Source organism: Chiloscyllium plagiosum, unplaced genomic scaffold (genome assembly GCF_037043375.1).
Source record: "Chiloscyllium plagiosum isolate Xiang-an unplaced genomic scaffold, Cpla_swu_hap1 HiC_scaffold_22, whole genome shotgun sequence".
NCBI lineage: Eukaryota > Metazoa > Chordata > Chondrichthyes > Orectolobiformes > Hemiscylliidae > Chiloscyllium > Chiloscyllium plagiosum.
In genome coordinates, this window is record NW_028270160.1 from 27,321,086 (window position 1) to 27,338,457 (window position 17,372).

The window sequence follows — 17,372 nt, forward strand, 5'->3', positions numbered from 1 at the left end:
TGGCACCAGATGCTGGAAGCCTGATCTGAATTTGCCAACTGGGTCTGTGCAATCTCCATTGCTCAGATGAGTGGCCAGCATGTCACACGAAGGTCAATGACCTTGTCTGTTGGCCAGGACATATGCCACATTCTTTTAGCTACCTCACACTCAATCTCTGCAACTGCACCCACCTCCCATCAAAGCTCATGCTCTGCCACTTCCACTATCTTCACCACCTTCCCTCAGAGACTCGAGTTTCCCCATACCACTAGCCTTTTATGGCCACTGTGCCACCTACTGTCTTACCCAAATCACCTCACCACCTTTCCCATACCTGCACCTGTTCTAACAGCAGTTTCACCCACTTTCAGCTCAGTCAATGCCTCCCTTCCTCTAATTCCAGAAGAACATAGCCCACAATAGGGCGTAGGGCCTGGACAGCTGGAGGAGTACATGACACTGGGCTCCTCACCAATATGAGGGGATAGTTCTCTCCTTCACAAGAGAAGACCAGTCCCATGGTTATGCTGAGACATCCATTTCCTGCCAAGTGAGGAATTCATTCCACGGTAATTCTCATTGTAACATCATTGTCAGTGTCATTCATTACACACCACTTCTATCCAATAGCTGTGTCTTGTGGCTACTAGTTGATTATCTATGTCCTTAGTGGAGGAATGGCCTTCTTCATTAGAAGTTACCTTCTTGACCCCTGACAAAGAGAGAGAGCACCAAGGCCTCAAAGGAAGCCACGAGAAGGCTGCTTCAGATAGTGATGTCTCCAGGTACCCCTTCCTTGCCAGGAGACAGGGATGTGCCAGGAGGTACCCAACCAGAGAAGGATCACACACAAGCCCCTCAGAACCTTCCACCCAGGACCCTCCAGAAGTGGCTGGATCCTCCATGTCCACCCATCTACTCCCTTGTGAAGCTTGGAAGTTGAAGCTGAGGAAGCCCACAGAAGCTTCTCAGCACGCTGGGCTGTCCAGACACAAATGTCCTTGTGGCCTCCAACCTAATCTCAAAGGCCAAAGACTCCACTACTGAGCAGATTTCCTCTAACATGCTGCAGAACCTGGGGAAAGACTAAACCCTGGAGGAAAAGAAAGCAAAACCTCTTTCAAGGGCATTTTGATGGCAGGACTGACCGTGCATTGTGCATGATGTATCACAATTGGGTTGGTTTTGCACTACATCTGTTTGAGTCCCTGAATCTAACAATGTCAGCTCAATGTCTAGCTTCAGGATGTATTACGGATCAATGTCTGTGTTGAGAGCCTGCTGCAGCATGTGGAAATAAGATGAACAAGGTAAAGAACAGGGCAATGGGTTCTGTTGACACCATTGCCCTTCATGGTCAAACTTTTGCTGGATGAATTGGTCAGCAACGTTCTTGGGCAGGGAGGGATAGAATGCATAGGGAACCAATGCAGTGGGATTACCAAAGAGTATGCCCACGGATTGGTGTCCTGCATGTAATGTTGTTGCCCTCTAAAAGATCTCAAATTGGTTGGTCTTGCAGCCCCCTCACAGGTTGAGACATCACAATACCACCATCCTCCCAACTCCATCTTGTTCCCAGTTGCATACTTTCAATTTCCAGTAAGATGGAAGATGACAGTGAATGCTTTTTGGCCAGTTGCTTTCAGCCTGTATCTCTTTATATTGTGATACCCAACCATCCAGGTTCCCTTCCTAACAGGCCTTCCCATAAACCCCATAGGCTTTACATCTCCACAAGTCCCCACTCAACCCATCTACATGACCCTGCACCTGGACTCCATCCCCCCCGCAGTCCAGCTCCAGTCATGGGAGCTAACACTGTGCCATATTTGAAGCTGGGGTGCTCCTGACTTCGCCCCTCTTGCAATACCTCATTTCCATCCATGTTATACCGTATCCTCCCCTTTAAAATACAGTTACCTCCTTTAACCCCTCTTTTCCCCAGCCTGTAGCCTTCAGTCCCCACAATGACATTCCCAAATATCGTCCCCAGTGCAGCAACACCCTTTGTTCCCTTATCCCCTTTCCGCTTTGTTTCTTTGGACGGACCCCATGGACTGAATATGGCCCATTCCCTCGAGTCACCTAATCAGAGGCCCCCAGGCAGCAAGTGACAAAACCCCAGACTGACACCTGTATGTGTTTCTGACTGCAATGTTCCCCCACCACTGCCCCGAACCCCAGACTTCTGCTGTGGAACCACAGGCCTGCCTGTGACCACTCTCCAAACTGCAGAGATGTAGATTCCCTGATTGAAACCACCTGACAGAATGTCTGACCACGGCCAATCCTCTGGACTAGTATTGGAGGCAGACCCCCTGACTGGCAAGTCCTCCATTGAGGATCACTGCCAAAGGTTTTCAGCCCTGGCTGCCTGCTCGCTGCCCATGCAGTGTGTGTTTGTTGTGTAAGCTGCTGGCACATGGTGCATGTGAGGTTAATGTGGCACAGTGTGTACAACAGGGCGTCTGCTCACTTGACTGAGGACTGCTCTCCAGCAAGGCAAACTGCCTAGTTGTGTGACTGCACTAATTGGTACAGCAAGGCAAGGATGTTTTTTTTAGATTAGATTAGATTAGATTTAGATTAGATTAGATTACATTACAGTGTGGAAACAGGCCCTTCGGCCCAACAAGTCCACACCGACCCGCCGAAGCGAAACCCACCCATACCCCTACATTTACCCCTTACCTAACACTACGGGCAATTTAGCATGGCCAATTCACCTGACCCTGCACATCTTTTTGGACTGTGGGAGGAAACCGGAGCACCCGGAGGAAACCCACGCAGACACGGGGAGAACGTGCAAACTCCACACAGTCAGTCGCCTGAGGCGGGAATTGAACCCGGGTCTCAGGCGCTGTGAGGCAGCAGTGCTAACCACTGTGCCACCGTGCCGCCCACCATGTTATGAATATGTAGCTAAGTGAGAAGGCGCTAAGAGAGCAAGCAAGCAGCCCTGAGATGCACACTGGTCCAATCTGCATAAAATGTCCTTGCAACAACCTTTCCATGCTAGTTGCTGGTGAACCCTGCTATGCAGCTTCCCAAACATCCTGCACGTAGATTGAAGGAGTGCTCTGAAGATTGTGAGGGGTTGACAAATATCAGATTCTAATATCTAGATGATGGATGTGTGCAGCTGGTATACTTGGAGCTTACCCAGAGAAGTCATTTTGTACTGAACAACGCAAAGGCCATCACAACCATCAGTGAGCTGAAGTTGTCTGGTACCAGTTCTGACTTCCAAGCTGAGAATTCTCAGTATGTCTCGTTTGCTTACAGCAGGTAGAACAATGGGAAGTTGCATATTAGTGAAGTGAGATGTGCAATTAATAAAACGGAAGTGGGTACTGCAGATGCTGGAGATTAGAGTCTAGATTAGAGTGGTGCTGGAAACGCACAGCAGGTCAGGCAGCATCTGAGGAGCAGGAAAATCAATGTTTCGGGCAAAAGCCCTTCATCAGAAAGGCCCTTCCTGATGAAGGGCTTTTGCTCAAAACATCGATTTTCCTGTTCCTCGGATGCTGTCTGACCTGTTGTGCTTTTCCAGCACCACTCTAATCTTGTGCAATTTATAAGGTCATTAACAAGCATTAATCCCTCTTAACAGGCAGCTCACTGCTTCCTAGTGAGAATCTCACTTCAATGCCCCGAACTTGTTAAAAAGTTACAACAAATTTGTCCTGACGCTGAAGTTGACCCCACGAGATTTCTCACATGATGTTGACACAATTTTTGCTATAGCTCACATAATATATATGTTATACATATAAATTTTCATGCAGAATTATAAACTTACAAGTAAATCCTTGAACATTTGGCAATATATAACCAGATGTTCCTGGAAGAGTTATTTTTAGTTATTTATATTTTTATATCCATTTTTCAAAGAAATACAGCTAAGCCGATATCAGAGGTCAACATCATGCTTAAAAGGTTTTGAGCGTCTAACAGCACTTGGTGGCAATGCACACCTTGGGGTGTATTTGATGTAATAAAAAATCTCACTCACTGACTGTACAATTGACAGGAACATCTGCTCCCCCTCACTTCCTTTAGAAAAGGCCTGCTACATGAAATTCCTCTCAAGCTATGGATCAAGGATCCTGGCAGCAGAAATCACACTCACCTTGAAGTGGCAGCTAACCCTATCGACAAACATTACCACTAGAGAGAGTGATCATTGCTGCATTGACACCCATCCATATCCAGAGACAATGGTGGATCCCAAGGGCAGGTAATGGTATGGGTGTTGGTGGAGCTCAGGCGATGAGAAGTCAACAGCAAGGGTGGCAAGCTAACTTTCAGCAGCCCACCATTCCTAATTGTAGGTCCATCAATCAGACACTGAGTATCTTTGATTGAGAGACCACCCACTTTGAGCCCACATACAACTCCACATGAGTCTCCTTCTCATGCTTCCCACATAAAGAACCCCTGCCTGCCACCAAGCTCAGACCAGTTACAGTACAATTCTATCTTAATTACCCTTTAAAGGTCTCAATTTATGGGTGTAAAGGACATTGGTTAGGCCACTTTTGGAAGACTGCATTCAATTCTAGTCTCCCTGCTGTAAGAAAGACGTTAAACTTGAAAGTGTTCAGAAAAGTTTTACAAGGGTGTTGCTAGGGTTAGAGTGTTTGAGCAATAGGGAGAGGCTGAATAAGCTAGGGTTTGTTCCCTGGACTGTTGGATGCTGAGGGGAGATATTATGGAAGGTTATAAAATTATGAGCGACATGGATAGGGTGAATAGTTGTTTTTTTCCAGGGTAGGGGAATCCAAAACTGAAGGGCAAACGTTGAAGGTGAGTGGGAAAAGATCTACAAGGTACCTAAGGGACAACTTTTTCATGCAGAGGATGGTGTGTGTATGAAATGAACTACCAGAGGAAGTGGTGAAGGCTGGTACAATCATAACATTTTCAAAGGCATCTGGGTGGATACGTGAATAGGAAGAGTTTAGAGGGATATGGGCCATATGCTGGCAAATGGAACTAGATTGATTTAGGATATCTGGTTGGCATGGACCAGTTGAACCGAAAGGTCTGTTTCTGTGCTGCACATCTTGATGACTCTCTGACTGTAGTTGCCGGCAAGGCAGGATGGCTATCTACTTTTTTTGTTGTTGTTGCGGAAGTTGTGAGGTCAAGTCCCCCTCTGGGATTTGTTGGTAAGAGCTGGGGAAATTGCTGGTCAGAAGAGGTTGCCATTCCAAATACAACCACTTGCCTCTCTCTCTCTGAGAGAGACATCTATGGACTCTTGCAGTCTATGATCAATTAATTACATACAAATGGTCACTAGAAGCAGGATGCAAACTCCTAAACTCATTATACACAAGTTACAGAGAGTGGAATATGAAGATATTAGTGACTTGGATATTCTCAAGCACTCTAATGGGTTTGCATTTGTGTAAAACAAGTAGCTGATCATAAAACAATGTTAATTATAAAAAGACAGTTTGATAGTTGTATTTTAAAGGGAATCAGAGCCTTATGATAAAATGTATCATAAAATAATAAAATAAAAATGTTCAATCTAATCTTAAAATCTTGATTGATATGAAGTATTAAAATGTAGGTACTTAACCACTACATGTATTAGAGCTGATAATATGAAATCATTATTTTTTGAAGTGGAAACAAGGCCAAAGAAACATTGGCAACTTGGTTTTTATTTTCATCATTTCTGAGCAACACTTATGAAATTGTATGTTCTCATTGTCTTCTCGCATTTTTCTGTCCCTTTTTTCATTAGCCACTGTGTCTGGATTTTTTTGTAATGGTACTAGTCCAACTCCAAGAGGAAAAGTACAAAGAGGGCTGCCACTGCTCACCCAGAAGGCCCCATTTAGATTTTATGGTCGATAGGCAGTTAACTGCCTAACATTATGCCTGTCATTCCCTTGTGAAAAGATCTGGGAAGATGTGCCGCTTCCAAAGCTGTTGGTGAATCTTCTGCCATGCCATGTCATCAATTTATTCCCACCTGGCTACTGGGCACATGGGAGGGAACATAAAACTCCAGCCTGTACCTGTATTACAAGAATGTACACCAGACAGCAGAAATGCAGCCTCCGTGGTGAGAGAAACAGAGTTAATGAGCAGGATTTTCCTGGAATCAGGGACACTACTGACCTTCGAAGATGATGGTAAAATTTAAAAGTATGGACAATTGACACTTTTCTAGGACTGACGTTAAAGAAGTTTCTCAAGAGATTTATGAATGAATGATTGATTCTTAGAAGCACATGCTATTATGACAACAGAGCTCATTGCTTCTGTACTGAGTGAATGGACATGGAAATGTCATAGGTTGAAATGGAATGAATGAGGGACCATTAGCAGGGAATAGAGGAGCATAGGCTGGTATGCAGAGCATGAGGGTAATGATTGGAGGGGCATGTATTTACATGAATTTACAAGCTAGGAAGTTTCCCAACTCTTATTACCTGTCCTCAGGCTGGAAATCCAGTCCAATATTTCAGTTCAATGAGTTGTTACGAGAAACGGGACGTAAATACATTTAAACAAGTGCAGAGCAGAGAAAGTAGGTGAGGCAGGTACTTGCTTAAAATCTGTTACATTGCCCATTTTTTCTAGTTCTAACAAAATATCATAGCCCTTAAACACTATTTTAACCACTTAGAATTAAATTTGGGCCTGTTAATTCCATTTTCTTTCTCCAAAGATTCTGCTCTGTATATGCAACATTTTCTGTTTTTACTTCTTGTTTCTAGCATGGAAAGTATTTCAATTTTGTTTGTCTAATAATTTGGAATTTTGTCTGCCTCTATTAACCTGCATCTTCAATTCATGCTGTCTTGATTCATTAGTTTCTATGCCTACCAATCCCTCGAAGAACAAGAATTCATTTCACATCTAATTTTTAATATTTTATCATAATGAGCATTCTTTTACTGTTTGTTGTTCTACCCTCTACCATTCGTAAAACTGATCAGTCAGTCAATGGCAGAGAACAATATCCAGGCCCTTCGCTGGCTGACAGAGGTGCAAGGTACATCGGAACATTGGAAATGCAGGAATTGTTAAATTCAAATAGCTATGAATAAAATACCTGCATAAAATATTTGTGACAGACAGCAGAAAACTAAGAAAACCAAACATTTATCTTGGGGGCTGGGCAGAGTATTTCTGCCTCTGAGAGTTTGTCCACCCTTTGGAAATACACCTTATTGGCCTGATTCGTTTGGAATATTGGGAGACACAAGTAGGAGTCAAATGCTCAACAGAAGAAAGAGGAAACCTCTGCAGGCCTTTTTTGTAACCCTGCTGATATTGTCTCAAGACCACCCTGGTGAAGACCTGGGAGAATACATAATAGCTCACATTTTCAAAATGGAAACTTGGATAAGATCAAATGAGCTGCAGGTCTGGAAGAAAAAAAATTGAAAGTAAGTGAGCTAGAGGGCTTCATGCATAAGAATAAATGGTAAGACATTTTCAAATTAGTGTGAGTCTATTGAACCACTTTAGCTCTTCGGGAAGGAAAGCTGATATGCTGCCATTGGCTGTTATTAAAGCGTTTATTTACAAAACATCCCAGCAATATTTATGGCAATGAAACAGGAGTTATCCTGTAACCTAAATTATACATTCACTTCTGCTTTCAATCTGATGTTCTTATTTGGGCTTTTAAAGACCTGACTACGATTATTTGGCACAACATCTTACATTTTATTCATCAACTTACATAAACTTTTATAAAATAGCAAAGCTTGAATTTCCTTAGCTATTTTATGGCTGGTGGGGGATGGGTATCAACAGAATCTAGCCAGGTGATGGGGGAGCTTAGTTAGGCCAGGCTGATTCTCGTCAAGTGGACCGTGCAAAATTCATTCAGAAAGGGCTGCAGTTAACGAAACAGCAACATTCATAGAATCCCTACAGTGTTGGCCCATCTAGTCTTCACCAACCCTCCAAAAAGCATCCTGCCTAAACACAGCCTCCCACCCTATCCCATACCCCTGCATTTTATCATGGTTAATCTAACCATCCTACACATCCCTGGACAATATGGGCAATTTAGCATGGCCAATTCACCTAACCCTGCATATTTATGGACTGTGGGAGGAAACTGGGGGATCCAGAGGAAACCCACACTGACATGGGGAGAATGTGCAAACTCCACATAGACAGTCACCCAAGGCTGAAATAAAACCCAAGTCCCTGGTGCTGTGAGGTAGCAGTGATAACTACTGAGCCACCATGCCACCCCACAAATGACAAGCACTATTCACTTCTACCAACGGGCAGGGTATTCTTGCCTTGCCCATATAATAAGGGAGTGCCACTGTTTCTACCCAGTTTTGAACTAGGAATATTTTGTGTATTGAGCAAACGTGATAACCACTACTCTACAGAAACACAAAATTTAATAGAATTTCCACAAATTATGTTTCCTTTGCTCCTATTGTTGTGCATTCATACACTATGCAATCATATTGATATGCCCATCCCCGTCTACAAATGAGCCTCTTTTATTTCAGAATCTAAGTTCTTGTAGAAATGAATTACACAGACATTCATCCTTGTTGGGAAAGTTTAAAATTCTAAAATGAGAAATTTTGAAAAAAGTAATTTAGGACAATAGCTTGTCAGCTTGCCACAGCTACATCCATCTTTCTCCCTCCCAAGGTGGGAAACCTGGAGCCTACTACCTGTAACCCCATGAGTTGAGACAGGACAAAGATGCATTCATGTAATAGAAGTTCCACCCCTTACCACTAACATCCCAGTGAGCTGCCACAAGAATGGTCTACTGCTATTTCTGTATACACAAGAATTTTTACAAGTTTGGCTTGGGTAACACAGTAACCACTTAAAGCTTACAGTAGCATTTCTACATCAACAACTGAGATTGCATAAACAATTAAAATAATTGTAAAAAAAGAAGTGATTTTATACATATTTGCCTTATTTTGTTTAGTATTGATTAATATTTTGAAATACACACTTTTTCAATGCAGTGTACAGTAACCTTTCGAGGTAAAATTTGCCAGTTTATACCATTTTATGAAGGGAGTGCTCACCTCAACAAGAGCTGGTCCTTGAGCCCTTGGACCATTAATGTTCTTTGATGCAGTCCTGTCTGAGGGGATTATCTCCCAGGACTTAATGTCACAGTTGTATTTCTTTATGTTGACTTTCTACGCATCCTTGGAAAGTGCTTCTTCTATTCTTCTGTGCATCTGTCCTGAGTAAGCCAGGAGAAATTAACTATGTGACCAATGCAATGAAGCTGATTGTGGATGATCATAGCATCAATGTTTGTAGCGTCTGTTTGTGAGGAATTGTTATTAATTGTTGGTGTGCCTACCCACCTATTCATAGGTGCTGTTGATGATATGACCACAGTGTTTTGATGTGCCTCCTGCATAATGTTCCTGTTTCAAGCCTGTGCTGTAAGTTAGGGATCATGACTGCATGGTAGATCACGCACTTGACTTCAGGTTTGCTGCTGTGTACTTCAAACATTTCCTTACTCAAGTAGACAAAGGCTGAACTAGTAAATTTCAGGAAATACTGAATCTTCTTTGTTAATCACAGCCTTCTGTGATAGATAACTTTCAAGGTACTGGAAGTGTTTCACTTTCCAAGTACTTACTGGGAGATGATGGTTTAGTGGTATTATCGCTGGACTGTTAATTCAGAGACCCAGATAACCCTCTGTGGCTCTGAGTTTGAATCCTGCCATGGGGTTATATTAAAAATAAAGTCTGGAAGTAAGAGATATTGTCAATTGTTGGGAAAGACCCTCCCTGGTTCACTAATGTCCTTTAGGGAAAGAACATGCCATCCTTACCTGGTCTGGCCTACCTATGACTCCAGATCTACAGCAATGTGGTTGACTCTAAACTGCCCTCTGGGCAATTAGGGACAGGCAATAAATGCTGGTCTAGCCATTCAGTGAGTGAATATTTTTAAAAATCAATGGAGCAGGTAAAAAGTGCTCTCGGCAAATTCGCATTTTCTAAAATGTCTCTGTTGACAAAATTTATTTTAACTGTCATTGAAATTAATCTTTTCCTGATGAATTATTTTGCATACCTGTACAGATTTTATCCTAATTTTGAATCCAATAGCAACTTTTCCTAGCACCACTCTACAATCAGTAGAACAGTTATGATGTTTCTTTCAAGTTTTTTCCATTCCCCCAATAAATACACAAAGAATGTACAAGATTGTTTATTATTTGTGTCAGTTGGAGGAGACAATTAATACAGGCACCTGCTATCCTGTATGCTGGATCTTCCTTACTGGTAACAAAATCAGAAATTGCTGGAAAAGCTCAGCTGGGTTTGGCAGTATCTGTGAAGAGAAATCAAAGTTAACATTTCAGATCCAGTAACCTGTCCTCAGAATACAATTTGATTTCTCTCCACAGATACTGCCAGACCTGCCAAGCTTTTACAGCAATTTTTGTTTCTGTTTCTGATTTACGGCATCCTCAGTTCTTTCGGTTCTTCCTTATTGGTATCTGGTGAGTGTTAAAGATCCAGTATTGACTATTACTGGAAGTAGAAAACTAATGAATAGTACAGTAACTCTAATCCACAAGTTATAACACTCAAGTTATTTTACATGTTAAGAAAGACAATTGAGGAAAAGCAAACAATGATGAATGTCAGTGAATTAGTAATCTGAAGGCCCAGGTTCAAAACCCTCAGTTGTATTTAAATTCAATGAAAAGATCTAGAATTAAACGCTAGTTCCTGTTGATTGTTAGAAAAATCTATCTGGTTTACTAATATCCTTTAGGGAAGGAAATCTGTCATTCTTACCTGGTCTGGCTTACGTCTGACTCCAGACCTTCAACACTAAAGTTGAATCTTGAGTGCAATCTATTGCAGCTTAGTTGTACCAAAGTGCTGTCAAAATGGAATAAAATCATGTCTACCTCCTGTCGTTGATCAAAGGCAACAGACACAACAATAGCAGGTCTGATTCTTAACAAGTCTCCCTTACTAACATTGACTTACACCAAAATTGGGGAACAAGTCAAGCAATAGCCTAGCATAGGCAAATTCAATGAATAATATGTTACTAACCATCATGTGCATTCCTCATTAAAGGGGATGGACCCACCAAAGTTGGCAGCATGGTGGTATACAGTTTGCTGGGAACTTCCCTGGGAAAGTCCTTAACATTGACTCTGGATCCAATGAAGCCTCATGACATGAGGCCAAACATGAACAAGAGAGACCATTTGCTGATAACCCCCTCCCCCAATTTGAGAGATCAAATTATAAGTTCCCCTCATATTGAAGATCGATTAAAAGAAATACTGAGCTTGGCAAGTGAACAGAATGTACTGCTGTTTGAAGACTTCAAAGTTAATCATTAAGTGTAACTTGGGAGTACTACTACTAACCAAGCTTTTAAAGCAAGTTTTTGAGATAATTTGTCAGGTAACGTGTTTTAGAACTGACCAGAGAGCAAGTTATATTAAAATTGGTATTGTGGCATTCATAATCTCAGAGTAAAGGCATCACTAAGTAGTATCAATAGCAATATGATTTTATTTTTCAATCAGTTTCTCAGGGAGAATATTGGGTCTAAGACAAGTATTTTAAACTTAAATAAGTTTGACTACTTGGGCATGAAAGCTATGCTGACTGAAGTGAACTGGAATAATGGGTTAAGGGTTATGTAATAAAGACATGGTGATAGACATTTAAGGGGAAATTCCATAATATTAAGAACAAGTGTATTCTTATTATGAAGACAAGTTCTAAAGGGAGGATCCCACCATCTTTTGTTAAATAAAGAAGTTAGGAAAAGCATCACACATAAGGAAAAAACATAAACTTGCACAAAGGTGAGAGGCAGGTCAGCTGTTTGGTCAGAATAAAAAGAACAGCAGAGAATGTCTAAAAGATAAACCGGGAAGAGGAAATTAAAGTAAGAAAGAAAGTTAGCTACAAATGCGAAAATGGATAGCCAAGACCTTCTATAGGTACATTAGAAAGCAAAAGAGTAGGAAAGTTAGCATTGGTCCTCGAAAGTATACAAGAAACATCCTAACAGTACTGGTCCCCAGAATATTACTGTTGGGGCAGCCAAATCCATTAAATGGCAAGATTGTACACTAAATAACCGAGAGTAAAGACAAGGATGAGGAAGCACATGAAATCCATCCATTCAGAGTAGAAATTTCATGGAGAAATCTCTAAGAAAAAGACTGAACATATGAGGGAAAGGTTTGGAAACCCCAGACTGCTGAAAAATCTCATCCAAAACCAAATGAATTCAGCATGTTGCCATGCGCAGGCAGACTCAAATTTGACTGTGTCACACTTTCAACCGAAGAGGCAAATATACGTGAATAAGTGTGAATGTGCAGAATTTCAGCTACCATTCTCCAAACTGAATATAAACAGCTGAAAACTGACTGGCCTGTTGGTTCTCTTCTAAATGAAAAATGATAATTCATTTTTGAGGTTGAAAAGTTTCCATTCGATATAAATGTTTGAATTTTTTCTTCTTATAATTCAAACTGTGTGTATTAAGTTTAAGTGACATGAGATTCAACTTTCTCTGCTCCCTAAATTGCTTTTGGATGATCTTCTTTATTGCATCATTTTGCTCTTTAGAGTTTGTGCATCCTTAAACTCAGAAGGAAAAAACAGGAAAAGGAAAAACTTTGCAAATGACATAAACAATTCTGAATGGTTTTGTAAACCTCAGAACAGTGCTCTAGTATGGGCAGCAGATTGATTTCCCAGTGTTACATTTTATTCCTGTTTTATTCCCCTCTGTGGCTAAGCACAATCATTTTGAGTGCACTCAACCAGCTTTGTCTTGGAGAATATCAAAACGGCATTAGTGATGTGGAGATGCCAGTATTGGACTGGGGTGGACAAAGTCAGAAGTCACATGACACTAGGTTATAAGCCAACACAGTTATTTGAAATCACAAGCTTTTAGAGCACTGCTCCTTTAGCAGGTGAAGTGGTCGATATGCACAGTCTTCTTGGTAATCCTTGCCACTTTGATCTGGCAGATTATGGTGTTGATGGTAGCCACGATGTGGAGGTGCTGGTGTTGGACTGGGGTGACAAAGTCAGAAGTCACACGACACCAGATTATAGTCCATTTTACCTTACAAACGAGCAGTGCTCCAAAAGCTTGTGATTTCAAATAAATTTGTTGGACTATAACCTTGTGTTGTGTGACTTCTGAAAAAGGTATTAGAACGGGAAACAATTGTGGAATTTGACATCCAGACAGTTGATAAAGTATGGCGCTGGAACAAGCACAGCAGGTCAGGTAGTTTCTGAGGAGCAAGAGATTGTCTATTTGGCATTTTGGGCATAATCCTTCTTCAGAACCTTTATGAACTGACTCTCCAGCATCTACAGTCCTCACTTTCTCCTACATCCAGATAGTTGCAAACCAGCCACCTTTTGGGAGTAAAAGTGGCTGATAAATTGGTCAGTAGACTTGGCACCCTAGTCACTGCAATGCATTGATGAGGGCTGAAGTGGCCCAGGCAATGGGACTACAACTCCCAGAACGCCGGCGGAGGCTGCGGCTGCGCAGTGGCTTGATTTGGGGTGTGGCGAGCGGTGTGGGAGCCCCCTGCAGGCCGGGAGGGTTCGTGGCAGCCTCCGTTTCCCTCCTCCCTCCCTCCCTCCCCCGCCCCCTGGAGGAGCCCAGAGCATGGGGGGGAAGATCGGCGGCTAGTCGCTGGTAGTCTCTGTGTGTGTGATGTCCCGGTGCCCTGGCTGTCTCCGACACAGCGGGGGAGGGCAAGGCGAAAGGGAAGCGGGAGAAGAGGCAGGCAGCCCGGCTCAGCCAGCAGCTTGAGAAAGCAAAGGCAGCAGGGTTTGACAGCAGCAGCAGCAGCAGCGGGGGAAGAGGAGTTCAGTTCCTGAGCCGCATTTCTCCCCAAGTCAATGGAGCTGGAGAATATAGTCGCCAACACGGTCTTGTTAAAAGCCAGAGAAGGTAATGCATACATATAGATAGAAATGTACTGGGGCTCTCTCTCTCTCTCTCTCTCTTACATTTGCTGGAGAGGGAAGGTTGGAAAGCAGGGGGAAATGTAAAATCAATTTATTTTCTCAATCAAGAGAGGAAAGGGGGAGAAGAAGCACTTTTTTTCATGACTTGTTGAGGGATTTCCTGGTGAGATGTAAATGTTTTACTGCGGGAGCTCGCAGTTAATGGATTGAGTGCGAACAACAGAAAGGGGCTGGCATTTACAGCAATGGCAGGTTTTAGTGAAAAGACACATCCATGCTGTACGTTTTCACCCCTCACTCCATTTTGACCTTAATTTTTTTTCTCTCTTTTGTGGCGGTGGGTGTTTGGGGGGGGGGGGGGGGGTGTTAGATGGCGAAGAGGCTGGAGGTGTGCTGTTATTTAAATTGAGATGTTGTGCATTGACATCACGTACTGATTTCTCAGCCTGAGAATCTCTTTTTTCGGGACTGTGCAGTGACACAGTGATTTCGTGCAAAGGAAAAGACCCTGACACATTACACCCAACCAGTGATACTAGATCTGTTTGAAATAACGTATCTCTTTGCGTTGGTGTTTAATATGTGTTTGTGTGTATAGACTGTCCAGCAGACCCAGATTGCATTTCAGACGTGCAGATTATCGATTTACTGGGCAGCCTAAAGGGCGCTAAATGACTGTATATTTTGTTTGCGAGAGGGTACAGCCTCGCTTCACACTTGACATATCTCAGTCGCTGTAAGCTCCGCGTTAACCATCTTATTAAAAGGTTGGTTTGCATGGGTGGGGAGATAGGTTGCGACTGATTTCTAAGAATTTTCCATATTTGCGTTTCTGTTTTGATAAATGCAAAGCCACCCCTATAACAAGCTGCAATACATCTGGGACCGAGAAGAGCTTTTCGTTGCATTAAACTATCTGTACATCACGTTCGCCTCTTCAGTGGCCGTCATGTCAGGACTATCTGAACTACTCTGGGTTCTTGTTTTTTTTAAAAGCGAGGGCTTTGTATTTCATATCCATGTCCTTCAAAAAAAGATTTAAAACACAGTATTGAATCGACTTGGCAATTCCTCAGGAAAATCCACTTCGATATAGCAGTCACTATATCTGGTTGTAATGTGAAGATACATAAGCATGTTTGTGTTTTTTTTGTCAAGAGGGTTACATTGATGCAACCACGATAGACTGTTAACTGAGGTTCTGTTATTTCCCTTACAATATCATTTGTTCCTGAGGGGCAAATATGAAAGCACAGCATTTTAGCATCGCTGAAGGTGCATTGAATTTCATGCTAATATTGTGCTTTGTTTCGGCTGAGAGATTTTCTTTCCCCTCCGTGAGTATGTTTTGGCCATTTGGAAATACGCAATGCTTTGTGTAAGCAGAATTGACCGGGAAAGATTGGCATGAGCAGAGGCTGAATCGCTGAACAAGAAAAGCCCGTCTGTTACGTTTATAATCACATAACATTTTAGCACATTACAGTTTCTGTATCTGACGTTAGAGGGCACAGGTCTCCGGAAACTCCGCTGGAGAGCTGAGTGTTTTACGCACGTTTCTGTTTTTGCAATGCTAAAGGTGAAAGCATGAAATTTGCATTGCTTTTGGGGATGGTAAGTATGCAAATTAGAGGAACTTGCAGGCGATCATATGATAAGTGGGCAGTAGACAGATTGATATTCAGTTTGAAATCTTCCTGGCCTTGGTGTAATCTGCAGAGGTTTTTTTTTCGATGCAGTGAGCATTAACACTTCAGGGCAATGGTCTACTTGTACCAACGTATCTCTTTATCCAGAAAATATATATGTTTAAATATTGGGTAAGAAAACATAAAACATTTAACAACATTGATTAAATATGGCAGCACGAGACTACTTTTGGGTCTATTTGTGTCCGCTGAATGACATTTCATCATCGGGCTGTTTGCATGGTATTGCGCACTGTCCTATTCCATGTGTGAATCTTGATGTACCACTGGTTGCCACCATGGAAACCCCCCATGTAAAAGAAAACTGCATTTCTATTTTCTAAAAAAAAACTGGCATTGGGCATAATATTTAGAATCACCAGAGGGACGTGGAAACTATTCAATGCTTGTGGCCTGACTTGACCTTCCCAGCACTTTAAGGCCAGTTCTTGGGTGCAATATGAAATATCTTTCAGGGACTAGTATAGAGTAGTCTCTGTCTATTGAAGGTAGGCTGTGGCCTTGTTTCTGGCTCTTTTTTGTTTGTTTCTGATCATGGATTGCAACATACCCACCACGACACCAACTTCGTGTAATGGGATTTTGTTTAAACAAACCCCCTTTTAATTCAAATATGTTCTGATGTGGAGCTTTTGATGTGGACATATTTTCTTCTTTTTAAAATAGAGTCTTTCCTTGTTCATATCATTCATGGAATGTTGCTGAGATATGAGCCTACACAGAAACAGAAAATCAAGTTGCAGTTTTGGTCAGGATTATCTTCATTGGAGTTCGAAGAATGGGGAGGGAGGGGAAAGAATCACCTAGAAACTGATAAAATGCTAACAGGGTAAACACAGGAAGGATTTACCCAATGACCGAGAGTCTGGAACTAGGGATCACAGCCTCGGGATATGGAGTAGAGCATTTAGGACTGAAATGAGAAGAAATATCCAAAAAGTAGTGAGCCTGTGGGACTCTCTGCCACAGAAAGCACTTCAAGCCAGAACATTGAATGTTTGCAAGGAGGAGTTAGATATAGTTCTTGGGGTTAAAGGGATCAAAGGGGGGAAAGCAAGGAACAGGGTACTGAGTTAGATAATCAACCATGGCCATATTAAATGGTAGAGCAGGCTCAATGGCCAACTACTGCTCTTATTTTCTGTGTTTCCTTTGTGACTGTTATGTCATTATCTGCCAAATGATAATTCATTACAGAAAGACTAAAATCAATCATTATTCCTGTGATTATCATTTAATACTCCGACTGTATATAAATTGGGAACAAAAGGAAGAAAGCTCTGACAAACCTGTGTAAAACACTGGCTCTGTCCTAACTAGATTATTCTCACCAATTCAGGGCACCACACTTTAGGAAGAATGTGAACACTGAGGATTCAGTAAAATGTTTTTAGAGATATTACCAGGATGAGGAAATTCAATAATGTGGATAAAGTGGAAATTCTGGGGTTGTGTTCCTTCGAACAGGGAAGGTTATGTGATTATTCATTAGAGGTGCTCAAAATTATGAGGGGTCCAGACAGCATAACTAGGGATAAACTGTTCCTCTTGGCAAAACGATCACAAACTTGAGGTCACAGATTTAAAGTGATTGGCAACAGAACCTAAGGTGACATGAAGGGAATAAAGTAATGTAGCAAATGGTCATGATCTAGGTTGCATTGTCTCAATGGATGGAGGAGGC

General features: G+C 42.0%; 1 protein-coding gene across 1 annotated transcript in view; it reads left to right on the forward strand.

Moving 5' to 3' along the window:
- The first annotated feature begins 13,685 nt into the window (after nt 1-13,685).
- LOC122561187 (G protein-coupled receptor kinase 5-like) overlaps nt 13,686-17,372 on the forward strand; it is a 233,515-nt gene continuing 229,828 nt past the window's right edge. The window contains exon 1 of the mRNA XM_043712718.2: nt 13,686-13,962. Coding sequence (XP_043568653.1) covers nt 13,911-13,962 — 52 coding nt within the window. The 5' untranslated portion in view covers nt 13,686-13,910. The remainder of the gene's footprint in view (nt 13,963-17,372) is intronic.